The 18,103-nt window shown below is 47.4% G+C and overlaps 2 protein-coding genes across 3 annotated transcripts; both read right to left on the bottom strand.

Moving 5' to 3' along the window:
- Nucleotides 1-761: 761 nt before the first annotated feature.
- Nucleotides 762-14,472, bottom strand: UBAP1L (ubiquitin associated protein 1 like). Of its 2 annotated transcripts, none has more exons than XM_021552651.3 (6): nucleotides 14,367-14,472; nucleotides 10,185-10,339; nucleotides 8,154-8,906; nucleotides 7,056-7,265; nucleotides 3,979-4,080; nucleotides 762-3,122 (listed from the first exon to the last, which is right to left on the bottom strand). In XM_021552651.3, exons 2-6 carry the CDS (start codon nucleotides 10,314-10,316, stop codon nucleotides 2,988-2,990), a joined length of 1,332 nt encoding a protein of 443 aa, XP_021408326.2. In that variant the 5' UTR covers nucleotides 10,317-10,339; nucleotides 14,367-14,472; the 3' UTR covers nucleotides 762-2,987. The 2 variants fall into 2 exon arrangements, with proteins under 2 accessions (XP_021408326.2, XP_021408325.2); XM_021552650.3 differs by lacking the exon at nucleotides 14,367-14,472 and adding an exon at nucleotides 10,469-13,687.
- On the bottom strand, nucleotides 13,766-18,102 carry PDCD7 (programmed cell death 7). Its single transcript, XM_031505707.2, has 5 exons — nucleotides 17,416-18,102; nucleotides 16,209-16,347; nucleotides 15,643-15,879; nucleotides 14,956-15,043; nucleotides 13,766-14,588 (listed from the first exon to the last, which is right to left on the bottom strand). The coding sequence occupies exons 1-5, from the start codon at nucleotides 18,100-18,102 to the stop codon at nucleotides 14,471-14,473; spliced, it is 1,269 nt and encodes a 422-aa protein (XP_031361567.2). The 3' UTR covers nucleotides 13,766-14,470.
- Between the last annotated feature and the right edge of the window lies 1 nt (nucleotide 18,103).

The raw sequence follows: 18,103 nt of genomic DNA, 5'->3' as shown, positions 1-18,103 counted from the left end.
AGACTTGCTTGAGCCAAATCAGGGTCTTTTGAGGACATGGCAAAGCTTGGAAGTACAGAGAGTGCCAAAAGGGAATGAGGGCTAGGGAGGCATTACATGGTGATACCAGGCTTGCAGAGCTCCACAGCCAGAGGATCTGTTCCCATCACATACCACTACCTCGTGTTGAGGGTTCACAGCCCTCAGCACCAGCTCTGGGGATGGCTGGGTAGCAGAGAGCTCCCCTTTGTGACCACAGGGACCAGGGCAGCAGCTCAGCTGGTTTCCCATCCATGGGGCAGGCTTTGGGCTGCCTGTGCTGTCCAGGCAGGGAGGGAGCAGAAGGGATACCAGCTGGGATGCCTCAGATATCTCCGCTGCTGATCCCCGCCAAGTTCTCAGCATTTTCAAAACAGTTCCCGCATTTGAGAATAAACCCACTCAACACAACTGCAAACCAAAACAAACCAGAAAACCCCAGCTTGCACCCACAGCCAGATGGAAAACCACTGGATGTGCCTTGTCCCCATTTGCTCTCTGCCACTGGGCCAGGCCACCACTCCGATGTCACCCATGAGGGGACTGCTGCCAGTGGAGCTGCAGGTCTGGTGGTGGCACGGGGAGGCAGGGGACACTGACAGACCTGTCCCAGCTCTGCACTGTGGGCACTGTGAGCTGAGCAGCATTGCAGTCCCCAGGTGGCATGTTAGAGCAACCCATCAAACCAAATCATTGTCCCCTTCCCAGACAAAGCCAATTAACATTTCACACAATTCACAGAATTCTGTGAATTAACATTTCACATTGTCTTCTCCTGAGAGCAGCACATGGAAACATGTTGCTTTAAAACAATTTTAAGCTGAACAAACAGCTTAAACATCCATTAAAATGAAGTTAAAATAATTCTGTTACTAAAATATTTATGTTGGGTTCCTGTGGCCAACCCTAGACCACAGAACTTGGCAGGCTCACCCGAACCCTTCAGCTCCAACACCAAGTGATACAACCTTCTCCTCACCTCCACATGCTGCTTCTTGACAGTTTAGGGGTTTACAAAGAAATTTGTCAACAAAATGCAAAAAGTTTTAAGATTTTAAGTGTAGCACTTGAAGGTAAGAGTCTTGGCAGGCAGCTGAGTATGGCATGGATGCTCCCCAGAGCCATTTGTTGCATCCATCAATCCAGACTGTGATCCAGAAAGAAAACCAAAATAATTTTAGGTGCAAAGGGAGGTAAAAAAGATACATTTCTTACCTCTGCAAGAAATTATCCAAGATCCAGGACCAAGCAAACTAAGGAGGGCGAGAATCTGCTCAGCCTTTGCACAGTGAGTTGGCACAATGCTGCCAGGGTGCTTTGCTCCACCAGAATTCAGCACCACTGGCACCAGCACAGCCCCCTTATCTTCTCCTCTCCATCCTCACGGTGTTTGCTCCGCCAAAGATCACAGTTCGAGGCGACGCACTCTGCCTGATCACAGCTTAACCTTTTGCAAGTCTCGTTTTTAAGGTGACATCATCTTGGCAAGGGGGAATGTAAGGAAAAGCTGTCTGTAGATGGACTTGCCTTATATGGGCCGTATCAAAAATAAAAGCTTGTATAACCAAGGGAAAGCAGGAGGAAAAACAGGGCTGGGAGTTCAGAAAAGGGCTCCCCAGGAATATATCCCTACGACATACAGGGTACCACATTTTCTGTTTCAATGCCATTAAAGAAGAGCAGGAATAAAACATCCTTGGGGATGGATGGGTCAACTCCCCCAAATCATGGATGCCAAGTTTCCTTGTTGCATCCAGGCAAGAATGAAGGCAGCCATGGAGAGCTGTACCTTCCTGTTGTTGTCTGGCACCGACCTGGAGATCCAAGGAGAAGGGACATAGTGTTTTACCTTGATGGAAGCACATTGCACTGGGAGATTGTTTGGAAGGGCACAATGGAAAATGGTACGAATACAGCTAAGGATTTTCTCTGCTGGGTTGTGCCAGTTGGCATGCTGACAGAAAAACAGAAATGTTGCAGAAGAACCCCCCAAGCATCTTTACTCAAAGAAATTACATCTGTTTCTAATTCACAAGAAAATAACACACTTTATGTGAAAACACTGTCCACTGTTCCACTGCCAAGCCAAGACACACATCCTGTACAGTGATCTGGATCTCCCATTCTCTGTCCTTCAGTTACACACAAAAATTCCCTTGGGCATCCAGATGTTCCTGATGCTGACATTCATGCTTCACTTCATTTGGAACCACTGTCTTCACAGTTTAGGGAAGCATCCCCTGAATTTTCCTGATTTGGGCAGAGCATGAGGGCAGTGAGCAGTTCCCCATCTCTCTGTTCTGACCTCATGAAGTTGCCTGAGGACAGACCTTTTCCTCCACCAGTTTCCATTGCACTGGATAAACCTCATGTATTTCAGAGCAAGGGCAGCTTGTTTTCTTTCTTTATCCACATGGAACTGTGTATTTTCCTCATATTTCTGGTTTAAAAGGAGAAGCTAATATGATCAAAGTGGATTTAAATTACAATATTCAACCATGACTAAGTCAGCTGAGACTCCTCCCAAGCCAGGACTAACACATGTTCCTGCAGGAGCCTTCCGATTTTAGGAAAACAATTTATTCTGTTGATTTATATAATCTTTTAAGAATCCCCACTTGATTTTAGCTGAAAACATGACACCCATCACCCCAGGTGGAGGGAGAACACTGGTTTGGTTTGGTTTTTGCAAAAATCTAAGCCGAAGGCAGTTTGGATCTTCTCTAATCTGAATAGCTGAGATGATCAAGGGTGGGGATGTGTGGGTGAGGAGATAAACATTCCTGCTATGCACTCAGTGCCTGAATGAAAAACACTCTTAGGATCAATGTCCATAAAATGAGACACCAAGGCAGAACTTTGAAGTTGTGTGTCTGGTGCTTCCAGGGGCGGGGATGGAGCAGCAGAATCACCTGAGTCCTTCTGGTCTGATGTGGAGAGGGGAAGCTGTGACTGCTCCAGGATGCTGCTCAGTGGGTTTTCATCACAAGCTCTTCCAGTGCCCTCTCGCTCTGATTCCCACAAAGCAAAAGAACTTCTTTGACTTCATTTTGCTGGAAGCCCATATCATTAAACTGAGCCAACAGGTGCAAGAATTCAGCTGCCTGAAGGAGGAAGGAGGAGAGAATGATGTTATCATGGATCGATATATTGTGTAGTTGCAGAAAAAGCAGTGCTGTGGGACAAGGCTGCACTCAGATCTGGCTGAGTTGTATCACTGTGACAGCAGATTGAGGGCACACATATCCCTGGTAGCATTGAAGCTTCTTAAATAAGAACTATTTAATAAAGCCAGCCTCTAGCTTCACTATTCCTTACACTATTTATATAAATTCTATGCTGTATTTGCCTGCATTATGAAGAGAGCAGGGAATGGCAGTGAGCACAGCTGGAATTCATTTGTCCTGCTCCCCTGCTTTGTTCAGGCTGGGCCCCAGCACCACAACATCATCTGGAGCCATGTCCTTAATAAACAAACCCTTCCCTGACACTCAAACCCAGGCATCCTCCCACTGCCACTGCCCTAAGGAGCGGTGACACAGCAATCCTACAGGTATCAGCATCCTGGCAAACGCTGCCAGCCTGGATTGCATGCAGCTCTGCCTTCCCAGGCTCTCCATTACCACCACGGGAGACTGATGATGGAGACAAATGCCCAGTTCTCCTCCCTGGGGGTAGAAGGGAGAGCTGTCAGGGCAGGAGACAGTGTGAGTGTTGGTGGGCTCGGGACGGGATTCCCACACAAAGGGCTGAGTGAGCATCGTGACACACAACAGTGAGAAGAAGGGTGGAGAAGAGTGAAGGACCCCAGGGGTCCTTATGGTGACACTGCCCTAGGGGTCTGGCCCTCCATGAGGCTGCAGGAGGGCCTGTGGAGGCAGAGGGAGGTGCGAAACCCACTGAAAAAGAGAGCCTGGAGGACACAGCACAGAGGGCTGGGCTGTGCCATCCCATTCTGACCTTTTTCTCTGAGTACTGGAACATTTCCATGGCTTCCTCGACCTGCCCTTCCTCATAGCCCTGCTTCAGCAGCCGATCACAGGCACCCAGGTAGCTCAGGAACTGCAGAGGAAGACAGACAGGTTAATCCAGCCTTGCAGGCATGGGGAGCAAGGCCAGTCAGGAGCCCCCTTGTCACCTCCCAGGGACACACCATGGAGGGTACATGAGCCACTTGCCAGTTCCCATCTAATGCTCAGCCAGGGAGGTCTGTCTGTCTGTCTGCAGGATTTCCAGTGGGAGACAACGTCTTGGTCCACCTTCACCCTCCCAGGGTGGGAATGGGAACAAGGAGGAAACCAAACATGTGAACACTGGAGATGCAGAGCGATGGCCTCCGGGGTGAGGCAGAGCCTGTCCCACTGGGATGACTTCACTCAGCTGACCCCGCATCCCTTTGATGCAAAGGGGTTCAGGCACCCGTGGGTTTGCTCCGAGGTCCAAGTGCAAAGCCCACCCCAGGGGAGACCTGTGTGCTGTCATTACTGAAAGTAAACAGTTATTTTTGGCTTTCCTGTTGTTCTTGGAGTGCTGACAGCACAATTCCCAGCAGCACCTTTTAAATATTGCAAGAATCACTCACTGTCCAAAAACATATGGGACAGGCAGTAATAAATGAGCTATACAATAGCAGGGGGAATAAAAACATCCCATAGGTCTCTCCAGAGCTTCTCCAACCAAGGAGAAGCTGATTTATTTCTCCCCGGATTTACCAGCACACAGACCTCCACCTTCCCCAGCACTGCCTTAGACAAGGAGAAGGACTCAGTGCAAGGCCATAAAATATATGAAAAAGACAAAAAAGTCTCTCAAACATTGAGTTGATCTATTTTGGCTGAACAGTCAAGTAGGGATTTTCAGAAATATCAGCCTTAAGGCTGTTACATCCCAGTAACTCAGAAAGGAGACAGTCACTGGTCATTTGCATTCTTCACCTCATGTTTTTTCCCTTGTTATCAGGCTAATGACAACCCCAGATCATTGCTGTGTTTTCTTCTCCTCTTGTGGCAGAACAGCCACTCACGCACAGCATAACACAGATAGTCCTGGCAGCCTGGTCAAGCCCAGCATGAAATCAATGCCTTTGTTAACTCAACTTATTTTATCACTAAAAATATTATACATGTATATATATATATATATATATATATATATATATATGTGTGTGTGTGTGTGTGTGTGTGTGTGTGTGTATCCTCAAGACTAAACAAGAAGAGTTTTTTTAACACTGACCAGCTACAATTTTTGTCATGTCTCAGCTTAAATGTACATTGAGGGCTCCATGGACCAATGATGCATTTTAAATTGATCATTGATCAAAATGCAATGGTGCCTTTTTGGCCATGACATCCTACATGATGAACCTCTGGCATGCTGAGGTAATTAATCCTGCTTGAGACTTTCAGAGAAGTTCTTCCACCAAAATTAGGAAAGCATTGCTTCTAAAGAAGGCTACAGAAGGCCTTGCCTCCTCTATTAGAGTGGGCTCTGCCAGTTTCACTTGACACTGCAAGGAAGTTGAGCAATTTTTGGCTACCATCCAGTACTTCCATCAGTCCTCACAGTTTAAGTCGTCATTGTCACACATCGAAACCTCAGGTATCAACAGCAAGCAATAAAGAGCACAGGTCTTCCTTTTAACTTCAGCTGGAACATATTTTCCAGGAAGATTTAGACTACTTTGGTAGTTTGGTACTTGTAAAAGATGTTTAAGAATCATGCTTTATCTTGGCTGCACTGGGCATAAATGGGAACTGCTGATGAAGAAGGCAGACCTTGTCTTTTGGTGCAGTAGGGAGTGCTGCAAGGAGTGGGAGTCCTGGTGTTTATATGAAGGGAACAGGCTGTACCCATTTCCACCCTTAATAAGACACACTGCTTCTTCATTTTAAAGCCAGCAGCTGCTACAAGACGCCCTCGCATGGCTCTGTGAAACAAGATGGGCTGGGCTCTGCCTAGCTGAAACCTCTATGGACTGAAGACATAAAGCTTCCCTTCCCACCTCAGCTCACCTGAAACTCCAGCGAGCTCTGGGGAGCTGGTCCAGCTGGGGTGAGTAAGGAGGGAGCTGGAAGCTGCAGGATGACCCAGCCACAGAGCAGCTCCGTGGCCCACGCAGCAGAGGCAGCTCCCAGGGGAATGGGAAGGAGACTGGCAGCTGGCAGCAGCTGCTCAGTGCTCTGCCTGCTCATGTCCTGCCAGGATCTGCTCCTGCTCCCTGGCTTGACAGCCTCATGGATATTCTTCTTGCTCAGCTGTGATTAAGACCCTTCTCTCTTTGCAATAACTACTTGGATAATTTAGCCCTAAATTCCTCTCTGGGATGGGCAGGTCCAGCCCCAAGTTTGCCAAGGGAGTCAAAGGCAGCAGCTTGCCTCATGTCATGAGCCTCTGAGGCCACCTGGACCTTTCTGGCATTCATCTGGACAACCAGAGACATTGGGAATGAGGATGCAGCACAGCAGGCAGGGATGTACTCACATACCAGGGGTAGGAGGAGGCTGCAGGCTAAGTATTTTCAATAAATTTCAGGTTATTTTAGAGGGTTCCTTGGGAAAAGAGCTCTGGGACTCCGCTGCAATGTTTGCAGGGATTCCCTGCTTGCTCCAGCACAGGAAAGTTGTGTTTTGGAGAGAGCCCAACCAAATCTCCAAGGTATTCCTACAGTCCCGTTCTGACAGGATGAGCCATGGCAATAATCACACGAATCCAACAGCTGGGAAAAATGATGTGCAAAAAGTTTCCATATATGGGGGCAAAATTTGTGCCTCAAAAGGACATGATGCTTCACACAACAGATTGAACAGATAACAAACCAGCCGTGATTATGCACTGAGAAGCTAAGGGCAACTCATTGCTATTTTATTACAGCAAATGTATAATCTCTTGGAAAATCCTGTCATCTGTGGTCTGACACCAAAGTGGAAAGGCAAAGCCTTCAAAAATCTACCCCACAGAAGACAGCCATTCCTTTCTCCATGAAAATCAAGCTTTCCTTTACCAAAAGTTTCTCACAATGCTGTGCCAGCTCTACCAACCTGACTTAAGCTTTGCCTTCCTGTCTTCTGGAGGGTGAGGATGGCTTTCTGGGTGGGGTAGCCCAGGGCTATGACGGGCTCGATGAGGTCTCTCTCCTCTTGGCTCAGTGCAGAGAGCAGGTCAGCAGAGGAATCTGGCTGGGATCTGTGGCAGCTGAGAGGTCGTCCAGGCGTGGAGGCAGGGGGGAGGCAAGTGTAGGGGCTGAGGGACTGCAAGGAAAAAACCAGATGGTCTTATTGCCCCAGGTCATGGAATGAGCTGAAACAACCCAGGGTGAGGCAATGCTTCTGAATACTGATGGTTACCTTGCTCTCTCCAGAAGAGGAAAATAGCCATACAAGGAACATCAAATAAGCATCAAATGAGACTGGATTAAATCCAGGCTCAGCTAGAGATACAGGTCACAGAAGAATGTTCAAGGTGGGTGTTGTACAAATACATATGGGCATTTAATCTCTCCTTAATTACTCCATGTCAAATGCAACTGCATATAAATAACCTGGTAATTCAAGTGTCTAATGCTTTTATTGCAAGTTTTCAGTAATTCATCTCCTACATCTCTCAAGCAGCTGAATTAGATGCAATTTCTTAAAAGCAGGGTGCAATTCAGATTTAAGTTGACAGAGTACTATTTACTCCATCCTTTCACATCACTGTCTCTATCACTAAATGATCTGTATTTATAGTAGGACTATGAAGCCCAAAGTTTCCTAGAAAAGACTGTAAGGGGACATTTTCCTATAAACCCCACTTTTATCTGTTAGAATGGGATAATGTAGCAAAAAGAGGACAACCCCTCAATATTTCACTCTTCTTTTAGCGTTTCAATTGAAAATCAGATTAGACCCTGCTTGGGAAAAACACAGATGTTTTGGACAGAGAAAGTAAATGTGCTCCCAGAAAGCTTCTTTCAACCTCAGTGGCAAAATCAAACCCTTTCTTCACTTCTCATGAGAACTTCAGCAATTCCTCATGGGTCCAGTGTTTCCAAAGCCCCATTTTGCTTCCTTTTTGCTGGCCAACCCTCATCAAATGAGACCAATTCGATGCCCCCCACCTTGCTCCTCTCCCAGTGATGAACAAAGGAAGCTTCTCACCGGTACTGTGGGCTTGTGCTGCTTGATGGGAGGAATCGGTGTGGCTGTGGCCGGATGAGTTGGCACACTGGTGCTCTGCTGGGACACATCAGGATCTGGCCCGTACTTGACGCTGTGGTTGGTGCCGGGGCACTGGGGCAGCAGCCTTGGCACCAGGATCCCCCTGCTCCCTGTGGCAGCTCTGTTCAAAGGATGCACCAAAGCAGCCAGCTTCCTCCTGGCAGCTCCCAGCTCGTTCTTCATATTGTTAAATATCACCATGGATCTTCTCTGCTTGCTGGGATCTGGGCTGGCTGGGCTGTGGATGTTGTTCTCTGGTGAGGGCTCCAGCAAGCCGGGCGATGTCTTTGGTCGGGTCTGGTAAAAGCCAGGGCATGAAGACACACTTCTCGCAGAGCTTCTCCTCCTGGAGAGGAGCGTTTCATCCTTGTCATTCTCTTCCCAAGAGGTGGAGGAGTATTCATCATCCGAGTACTCGCCCTCCTCCGAGTGCCAGGTGTCACTCTCGGTGTCGGACAGGACCGCCCTGCCCTTGGCGTGCCCGTAGGAGCTGTCGGCAGCGCTCAGGCTGATGGAGCGCCGCACTGCCCCGTCCCGACCTCGCCCCCCGTAGCTGTCAGCGGGGTCCACCAGCAGCAGCCAGCACGGGGGAGCCGTGGGGACAACTTCAGAGGTGACTCGATGGCGGGAGGTTTGCTGCTGAGAGGCCACCTCCACCCAGTACAGCACTTTCCTTTCCAGTGAGAAGTCGTGCTGCGGAAGAGCGAGAGGCAGCGGGTGAGGACATGAGAACCCAGAGCGCGTGGCATGGAGCAATCCGTGCACTCCACGAGGCATCTTAAGGGCTGCAGCCTTCCCATATCAGCTCCTATTTCCCTGAGCATTAGGGCTGGCAGTAGGATTGGGTAGTGCCAGCCTCATCTCTGTAGGGAATCCCCAAATTTATACTTCAAAAAAGTCTTATCTATGAAGTCACTATTGTGAGTTGCACCTACAATTCTTTGGAGAAGTATTTTATGCTTGGAGGTGTTTGTGTCCCTTTGACTGTGGGAGGCAGAAGTGTGCAGACATCCCAATTTTAGGCAGCTGCAGAGAGGCACCGCATCCAGCCATAGGCTGTCCCCAGAATCGTGGCAGAGTTTGTTTGTGACCCACTTCTGAGCCACTTCAGGGGCTCAGAAGCCAGCAAGAGGGAGATGCCACCTCAGGCAGAAGCAGAACCAGCCATGAGATTATATAGTGGCGCCAGGGTCTCGGCTGGTCCCCAAACAGAGTTGTCATTTCCACATAGTTCAGCTTAAAATATAAGTGTGTTTGTGACTGAAATCTGAGGGTTTTCCTGGAACAAACAAGCCTTGCCTGTCCCAGAGCTCTCCAAACAAGGTCTCCTCCTGACAGGCAGGCAAGTACATTCACAGCCCAGGAATGCTGTTTTTACTGTTCTTGCCACTTGGGTCAGCTGTGGACCCAAATCAGCTTCCCCAAGGAAAACACCCTCACATCCCTCCATAAGGATCAGGCTGGACCAGCAGCACAATGGTTTAGCCTCAGAGGGGAACATCAGATCATCGCTAAATAGGGAGAAATACCGGGTGCATATATATATATATATATATATATATATATATATATATATATATATATATATATATATATATATGCTTCCAGCACAGGTAGTATTGCTTGCTTATAGCTGGTAGATTTATTGGTAAATATTTAATAAATATTATTAATAAATGAGACAGTGATAACTCCAAAGTAGAAAACAACCCCAGAGCAGAGCCTGAAGTTTGTCCTCCTATCCCAGAAAACCCTAACCTTACTTCTTGGAAAGGATTTTTAGAAATCAACCCCAAACCAACCCCATCATCACTGCCACACACCACTAATCATCCTCACCTCCTCCAAATATTGCTGCAAACCAGCCAGTGAAGAGGTGATCAGTTAGGTGGTTTCCCTTCCCTGCTTTCATGGGAACACTGCTGACATCCCTTTGAGCATCCCCCAGCAGTGACTTGGGTGTGGACTCACCATGGTGCTCATGAGGATGTCGGTGCAGTCAGGGAGCTCAATGTCTGGGGCAGTGACTAAAGGGATTTCTCCCTCTGAGTCCCCATTGAGGCTCATGGCTGTCCGGAAGGGAACTTCATCCAGGTAGTTCATTGCTGCTGCCTGATTTCTTGCTGCTAGAGGAAGGGAAACAGAAACTGTAAGAGCATCTCTTAAGCTGGCTGGAAGGAGAGAAAGACGAGCTGGGTAAAAACAGATTGGCAAAATCTTAATTACTGACATCAGGAAGCTTTGTCTGAACTAACCTTTGCTATTCTCAGCTTGAGCCAGAAGGACTTGACCAAGCTTATGGCTTCCTTTGGCAGAGATCCTGAGCATTTTTCTCCTCCATGCTTGCCCTGCTGCTTCCCATCGCTCCTGTCTCTCCCTCTCCCTCTAGTGCCATTGCACGCTCCCTTCCCCAGGCTGGGGATGACTGAGCACTTTTTCCAGTTACAGAGGGAGAAAGCACAGCCAAGGAGGACACCTTGCAGGTGTCCCATGTCTGCACAACCTGTGGTGACAGAGCTCATGCACATGGCCTCGTGCAGCTAAGCCATCATACAGAGCATCCCGAAGGAGCTGGGTGAGGGCATTCCTTCGGGCACTGCAGCAGCTTACTGGGAGCCAGGCAAGCAGAAGGTGCATCAGGCAAGCTTGGGAATTAGAAGGATGTCAAGCCATTTCTAAGATTAGCTTTTAGGAACCATGCATTCATTTTAAGTATGGTGATGGTTTTAGATCAGGAATTGCAGGGGAGAGAAAAATTGCTGGTGAATTGGGAATGCTCTCAGGGAAAATACTACTTCAAGTGTCGCCATCAGGTCTCTATAAATGTCTCAATTTACTGAAAAGCCATTACTTGCTGCATGAAGCCTCGAGCTCTCAGCTTCCCAATGATGACAGTGTGTAAAATCACTTCTTTTATAAACTGTTAGGAGCTGGTAGCCAGTCTTCCACCAAGTTCTGGTACTAGCAGCATGTGCCTGCTCATCCCAAAGTCCTCAGCACTCATTCTCAGGTCACACAGTAAATATGTGTGTGACATCCCTAAGTGCTTTTCCCAATTATGTTTTTCCTTTAAAAACAAACAGCTTCTATGACAACAAGAATAAACATTCCACTAAAAGGAAATATGCAGAAGAATATACACAAGGATGATAAAACTGCCTGTTTAAAGCAAAAATAAAGAGCCTATAATGGGAGATGGGGTTCAGGGCAGCTTCCTGTGTTGACAAAGGACTCACAAAGAGCTTCCAGGCAGAGAAAGTGACACACACAATCAACATGCACAATCACTTGGGCAACTCAGCTGGTTGTACCAGAATAACAACAGGGTTGTCACTTTGCCTGCTTACACCAGGAGCCTTTGATATCCCTGCACAAGCAGAGCCCCTAACGAGCTTTGTGCTCCTGCACATGTCCTGCCACTAATATGCAACACAGGCAACGTGTTGGGATCCCACGTGGAGCCAGGCCATCTGCTCAGCTTAGGAGGGCTCAGCCTAAGGGACAACCCACGTCAGCACTGACAAAGGTGATGCCTGAAAACATCTGTAAGCAAAGCCACCTTCCCTCAGCTTTCTGCTGCTCCCTGCATGCAGGGGGGGACTGACCTTCCCTGCAGCTTGGGCTGTAAACTGGCTCTTCCCAAAATCCCAGGGTGCTGAGGAAAGCTGTGTCTCAGCATCTGTCACCCAGAGTGGCTCCACTCAAGTTCAAATGATACTTTAAGGGATGGTGATGGGTAGTGAGTGTGTTTGAAGCCACAATAAGGAAAATATCAGAAGATGATGGTATTGTACCTCTCTGTATTTCACTGCCTAAATGCTGTGCTTTAAGAGAGACTCACACAAGTGTTAATTCCCAAAACAACAGTTTAGAAAACAGGAAGTACTTTGGGGCAGGAGTAACCATGACAAAAATGCTACTAGAAGAGGATAAAAGAGGGTCAGTCATAAGCACCAATTCCCACCTGAAGGGAACTCCTACAAGGGCTCTGACCTCATGTTCTCCACACCAACCCTGCCCCTTTTCACATCGACACTTGCCAGTGCACAAACCAGTTCACATCAGGAAGAGGATATACCTAAACAGCAAGAAAACCACAAACTGCACCAAGACCAGGAGAGGAATAGGATACAAGTGAATCTTGGAAACTCACAGCCAACCTCTCTCTTCTTCTGAGCTACACTAAGTTTTTAAAATTCAAAAACAGTGGGTAATAATATACTCAGAAAAATGGGAATTGAGTCTGTACACACACTTTTTAATTTAATACCCTGTGTCCATGTATTTTAAGAGTTGAGATTTTAAATGTTCCTCCCCATCTATGGCTTCAACAACTTCCTCACTAAAGCCATTAAACATTTTAATGCAGACATCATCAGACAGGAGCAAATATACAGAACACACCTAAAGATGGATCCTCCCCTGGCATTTTCAAGCCCTATGTTTATTAGCAATATGAAGCTGTCCTTACCATCAGATGAACTCATGGAGCTCTCTCCTTGCAGGACAGGGAGAACAGGGCTGCTGCTTTGCTGCCTCCTTATCTACTGCTCAGCTCTTTAAATTCCTGCAGTGTCAGACAAGCAGCTGACTTGGACAGCTTTAAGATAATCATAGCTTAAGCAGTTGGCCTGTTCCATCAGACATGCTGATGGGATAAAGAGTTTTGTTTAATTGTTTAAGCAGAGCATCCTCTGGTCACTAAACTGCCTGAACTGAAAGTGCTGAGTTTGTATTGTTTTATGCAGTTGTTTTTATTTTTATATTTGATCTTGTGTGTTTTCATCAGGGAAGACTCCCCAGGATCTGACTCAACCTTGGGTTTGGAGTAATGAGATACTAGAAGGGACATTAGGGATGGGAGGATGTAGAGAGGAGCAAATCAGAACACCAACTGCAGAGAACTTCATGGCAATCTGTATTTTGGGGTGCTACAGGTGAGCAAGAACTGCAAACTTCTGCACTCATGTTCTATCAGGAACTACCAGTTAATGTCTCTTACTGACAAAAACCAGTGCAAAGGTTCAGCCAGGACACCACTAACATGACACCTAAGGCCCAAGTACTGAATTTAGGCGATGACACACGTGAATTACGCACGGTTGTGACGCCCAGAGGCAAAGCACTGGAGAGATTAACTCGATTCCCACACACTGGAGCTAAGCAAGAATAAGGACTGAAGCTCTGGAAAGGTGCCACAGCAATCTGTGCAGAACAGCAAAGCTCCAAATCCATATGGCCCATCACAGTTCCAAGCAAACTGTCCAGAACATGGAAAGCTTTGATATCAGGTGTCACCTCTGTCACTTTGCAGGAGGGAGTTCCTTCACACAAACCTTTTCCCAACAATTCTCTCCCTGTTGGAGTTGTATTCGATGCAAGCATTCAAACAAATCTATTCCCTAGCATGAAAATGCTTTAAACAAAAATCCATTTTTCTCTACTTGTTCTGTACAAAACAACCAGCTTACAAAATAAAGCTGTTATGTTTAATCAAATATGATAGAGATTATATGTCCCTATACAAAAATATCTATATAGTCAAAACACAGTAGGTTAGACCTCAGATTTTATTAGGTTTTTTTTTCCAGCAGGCTTATTCATCAAATTTGTATTTATTCACATGGCTGTCTGACCTATTTTACCACAACTGGGAATTTTTTCCATGTTTTGGTATCAGCTTTAGTCCACAAAAGTAAAATGTCAACAGCTGCTTTAATCAACCTTGAGAAACCCTGTCTTGTTTGTACTTTAGAATTAGTTTAAACTTGCAATAGGTTTGTTTCTACACCCCAAAATACAGGAATTATTTTGACAGTGATGCTTGTCATGCTTCATTTCAGAAGAAAAACATGTTTACTTAATGACCTCTTCTTTTTTTTTTTTAATTTCTTCATTTCTGAAGTTTTCATCATCCTTTATAAAGATAATAGCCACTAAAAATAGGATGTTAATACTGGCACAAATACCACCATCAGCAATGTTCCTTTATTAAGATTGAGATTTAACACGAACTCGCAGCTGGAATGTAATTCCACACCATGAGAGGCCTGGCAGCTCTGGGCTTGCTCAGCTATCTCCCTGCACAGCCAATCAGCAAAAACAATTCTTAAAACTTTTTTTCAAGATGTTGCAGTAAAGACATTCCAGTACCTGGCTGCTGAAACAGAGGACGAGACTTCCTCTTTGGACCCTCTCATATTTACACGTAATTATAACGAAACAATCCCCCAACGTTGGAATAATTTATTGCGAAATTATCTGACAGCAGTGGCCCAAGTGTCATTGGTGGGGAGACTTGGGAGAACCCATCCTGGAGGGATGCAGCTTCCTTCGGGGTGGTCGGCTGGCACCAGGTATTGATCCCATTCATGCCTTTAACAGAGAAAGTGTTGTTTGAGAGGAGAGCTGGGATTAATTTGGTGGTAAGACTTCCACACCCACATAGACGTTACTGATCGATACAAAATCCACAATACTTGTACTCTTAAACTTGTTTTTCAAAAGACAAATGTGAAAATTCAATGTTCTGGTGTTAAATGGAATGGTTATGCATGGAAGTACACTCTGCCTCACATGGGCATCTGTTGGATATGACTCAAGCATGAAACTTGAAAAAAACCAGAACAATCCATTGCATAACCATATTTGGAAGCTGACAAACCAAAAGGGGCACTGAATTTACAATTGCAAAAAACAGTGTTTGTCTTCCCTGATGATAAAATACTTCCTTTGGTTTTACCTGATCTGGATTAGAGCTGCTACTGAATGTTCAGCTTGTAAGTAGTAGTCTCTGAAAGGCTGCAGTAGATGGGCGAGTGGGAATTCAGCTGTAAAAACACAGACACAGAAATTGTTTAATAATCCAGAAAAACCTTCCATTCTAGCCCATAATTTGCAAAATCATTTGCTACTGCCCAGATGTAATCTGACATCAGGTCCATAAGTAATATATGAAACACTGTTTATGTGTTACACATTTCCTGCTCTGTACCACAGCTGTCAGAGGAAAGCCAAGACTAGCAAAACCTCCTGACTCCACCATCTAAAAAAGGGGAACATATGAATACTGAATCTTTACAGATTACCTGAGTTACACTTACCAAAGCACTAGCTTAAAGCATCTATGGTTCTGGAAGTATTCAATCTATTCTGTTTATTCTCACTTCAGTTTAATCTACAACCTCTTCTTGCAAAACAACATGAAACCAGCTTGAGAAGTGCTGCAGTCCATGTTGAAGAGTGCAACAGTTCCTCTTACACCACAGGTGTTAACAGAACTATGTTTATCCCTCATTCTAAGACCACAAATTACTCCAGTGGATGATTCCTTTCTCAACTAGATCTGTGCCTGCATTTCAAATCCAGTGTCTGTGAGATGGGGATGTGATGTGGAAAAACACTGTTAAGAACAGGAGGCAGAATTTACCTGGATCCCCAAACAGCTTAGAATCAATTTCCAGTTTCTGCTGTAGTAGTCTTTCCCTCTCCTTCTTCTGTTTCTTTTCCATTTCCCTCTTCCTTTCCTCCTCCTGTTCTCCCTCCAGCATAACCCTTAATGCTCTTTCCTCAGCTTCATAAAGTTCTGTGCGAGTTTTGAGCAATGTTTGGAGACTCTCCACCTGATTTTCAAATGCTTCATCTGCTGAAGGAGGTGGGCAAACACCTAAACAGAAACAGAAGTGATTTTAAGTTTTCAGATTCAGAAGGGGGCTTGATACCAGACTTGAGAGCAGAGCTTGCAAACTGGCAGAGGAACATGAGCTTAACCTTGTTAACAGACAGAATTCGCACTGGAATAATCCTTCTTCCACAAAGAGCTTGGAAACATATGAACACAACCACTGAAACCAGCACTTTGTACCTATTCTTGTAATTAAAATCACAATGAAGACACAGCTTTTTGAAGCTGTGCCTTGCTAGTCAGCACAGGGCACCCTCATCTTATTTCCTGTGTGTGCAATTATAAAAGTTTAGACCAATCTCGTAATGAACCTTTCCTGGCAGCAGCTTCTTTCCTCAGTTTCCGAAGCTTTTCCAGCCCGCGCAGGATGTCCATCATCCTCTTAGTGTCTGCTTGTTTCTTCCGGACTTCAGACAGGACACTGTCAGCAGCAGCCTTCAGCTCTTGCTCCTAGGCAAGGAAGGAAAAAAACAGATGAGATGTGTGAAATATTCCTCAAAGACGCAAATAAAATGGTATTTTCAGACATTAGCAAAGCACTGAAGAGCAGAGTGACTTCACAATAACAGAAACAAGTCAAGTCAACCATCCAGCCCTGACTTTTTATGAAAAAAGGCTAAAATACCACAGACTTCAGAAAAGAAATAAATAATGCTGTGGGACTTATAAATCTGGGCCAAATCACAGAATCATGGAGTTGTTAAGGCTGGGAAAGATCAAGTCCATCTGTCAACCCAGAACCACCACCATGGTCACCATTAAACCATATCCTCAAGTGCCACATCCACACATTTTTGAACACTTCCTAAATGATTTATGAAAGCCTGAGAACCTTTAACCAGAGAAATTTAGGGCAAATACTTTACAATAAACAGAAACCATCCCAATTCCACAGTTCTGCAATTAAGACCATTAACCTGCCACAGTCTGACCACAAACCCTTCCTCAGCAGCTGCTCTGGACCATCCCAGCAGTAGAACAGCAGAAAAGGGAGTTTAGCCAAAAACAAACAGAAAGGTGCCTACAGCACTTCCCAGTCTAATTTGAGGCGGTATTTTTTGCTTTGGAGATGTTTTACTTCCCCATGAGATCAAAAATCTTGTAAACCACAAGCCTTAGAGGGATGAAAGCAGGAAGCAAGGCTGATGGATACTGAAACAGCACGGATCACCACAGGGTAGCTGTGTGGACAGGCTGACACTTGGGACCAGAGAGGAAAACCTCCAGGAGTTCAGAAACAACTTAAACCCCAATTTCATGTCAAGGCGTAGAATATGAGGATGGCAAAACCGAGATGCCCACCAAGACTTCTAAGCAAGAAGCAGGGCTGCAGACCTTGGAAACAGCACGTCTCTCAGTAGGCTGAAGTCGTGCAGCACCTCAGTGAAGCAAGGGAGTCAAAGGCAGGTGTGGGGCAGGCACAGCCCGCCGTGACCCCACTACCGGCGGGTCAGCCCTGCCCCACCGCGCTGTCCTGGAGCCCCGGGGAGAGGCAGGACCAGGCACTGGGGACCATACCCGGTTCTTTTCTTCCACCTCCTGGATGCACTTAGCCCGCCACTGGTCGATCTTGGCCTCCCGCTCGGCGGCTCGGGCCGCCTCCTCTTCCCTGGCCGCCCTGGCTTCGTGCTTCCTCCTCTGCAGGCGCAGCCTCTTCTTCCTCGCCCTCTCGGCCTTCCTGCGCAGCGCCTCGCCGTACCCGGGCTCCCGCAGGGGCCTCACGACCTCTCGCAGCTCCCGCAGCGCCGCCTCCGCCTCCTCCCGCGCCCGGGCCCAGCCCGGCTCGTCGCCCCGCTGCTCGCTGCCCCGCAGGGCCCGGCAGAGCGCGGTCAGCCGGGCCACCCGGCGCAGCGCCGCCACCGCCAGCGCCCGGGCGCTGCTGGGGCTGGCGGCGGCGGGCGGCGGCGGCGGCGGGGGAGCGGCGCGGCGGCGGCCCAGGAACTGCGAGAGCCACAGCTCGTCCTGCTGCCGCTGCACCGCCTCCTCCTCGGCCGCTGCCCGCGGCGCGGCCGCCGCTAAGTAGGGGACGCCCGGCGGGAAGCGCGGTCCCCCCTCACCCGCAGGCGGCGGCGGCAAGAAGAAAGGCGGGGGTGCCGCCGGCCCCACCGCGAAGGGCGCTGGGCGGACGGCGGGGCCGGGGAAGGGCGGCGGGAAGGCGCGGAAGGGCGGCGGGAGGCGGGCGGGGAAAGGTGGCGGCTGCGCCATG

The sequence above is a fragment of the Lonchura striata genome, chromosome 11, assembly GCF_046129695.1.
Source record: "Lonchura striata isolate bLonStr1 chromosome 11, bLonStr1.mat, whole genome shotgun sequence".
Lineage (NCBI taxonomy): Eukaryota > Metazoa > Chordata > Aves > Passeriformes > Estrildidae > Lonchura > Lonchura striata.
Note: the sequence above shows the minus strand (reverse complement) of the source record. Positions and strands in the feature narration are given on the sequence as shown.

Excerpts from the sequence above, each read along its gene's own strand:
- UBAP1L (XM_021552650.3), bottom strand. The coding sequence starts at position 10,541 with ATGCTCAGGATCTCTGCCAAAGGAAGCCATAAGCTTGGTCAAGTCCTT. Across the intron at positions 4,081-7,055 it reads GAAGGCAAAGCTTAAGTCAG|TTCCTGAGCTACCTGGGTGC; the intron begins GTTGGTAGAGCT and ends CTTCCTCTGCAG. Across the intron at positions 3,123-3,978 it reads TCCAGTACTCAGAGAAAAAG|GCAGCTGAATTCTTGCACCT; the intron begins GTCAGAATGGGA and ends TTCCTCCTTCAG.
- PDCD7 (XM_031505707.2), bottom strand. The coding sequence starts at position 18,102 with ATGGCGCAGCCGCCACCTTTCCCCGCCCGCCTCCCGCCGCCCTTCCGC. Across the intron at positions 15,880-16,208 it reads AGAAGCTGCTGCCAGGAAAG|GTGTTTGCCCACCTCCTTCA; the intron begins GTTCATTACGAG and ends GTTTCTGTTTAG. Across the intron at positions 15,044-15,642 it reads TAAGCTGTTTGGGGATCCAG|CTGAATTCCCACTCGCCCAT; the intron begins GTAAATTCTGCC and ends GTGTTTTTACAG.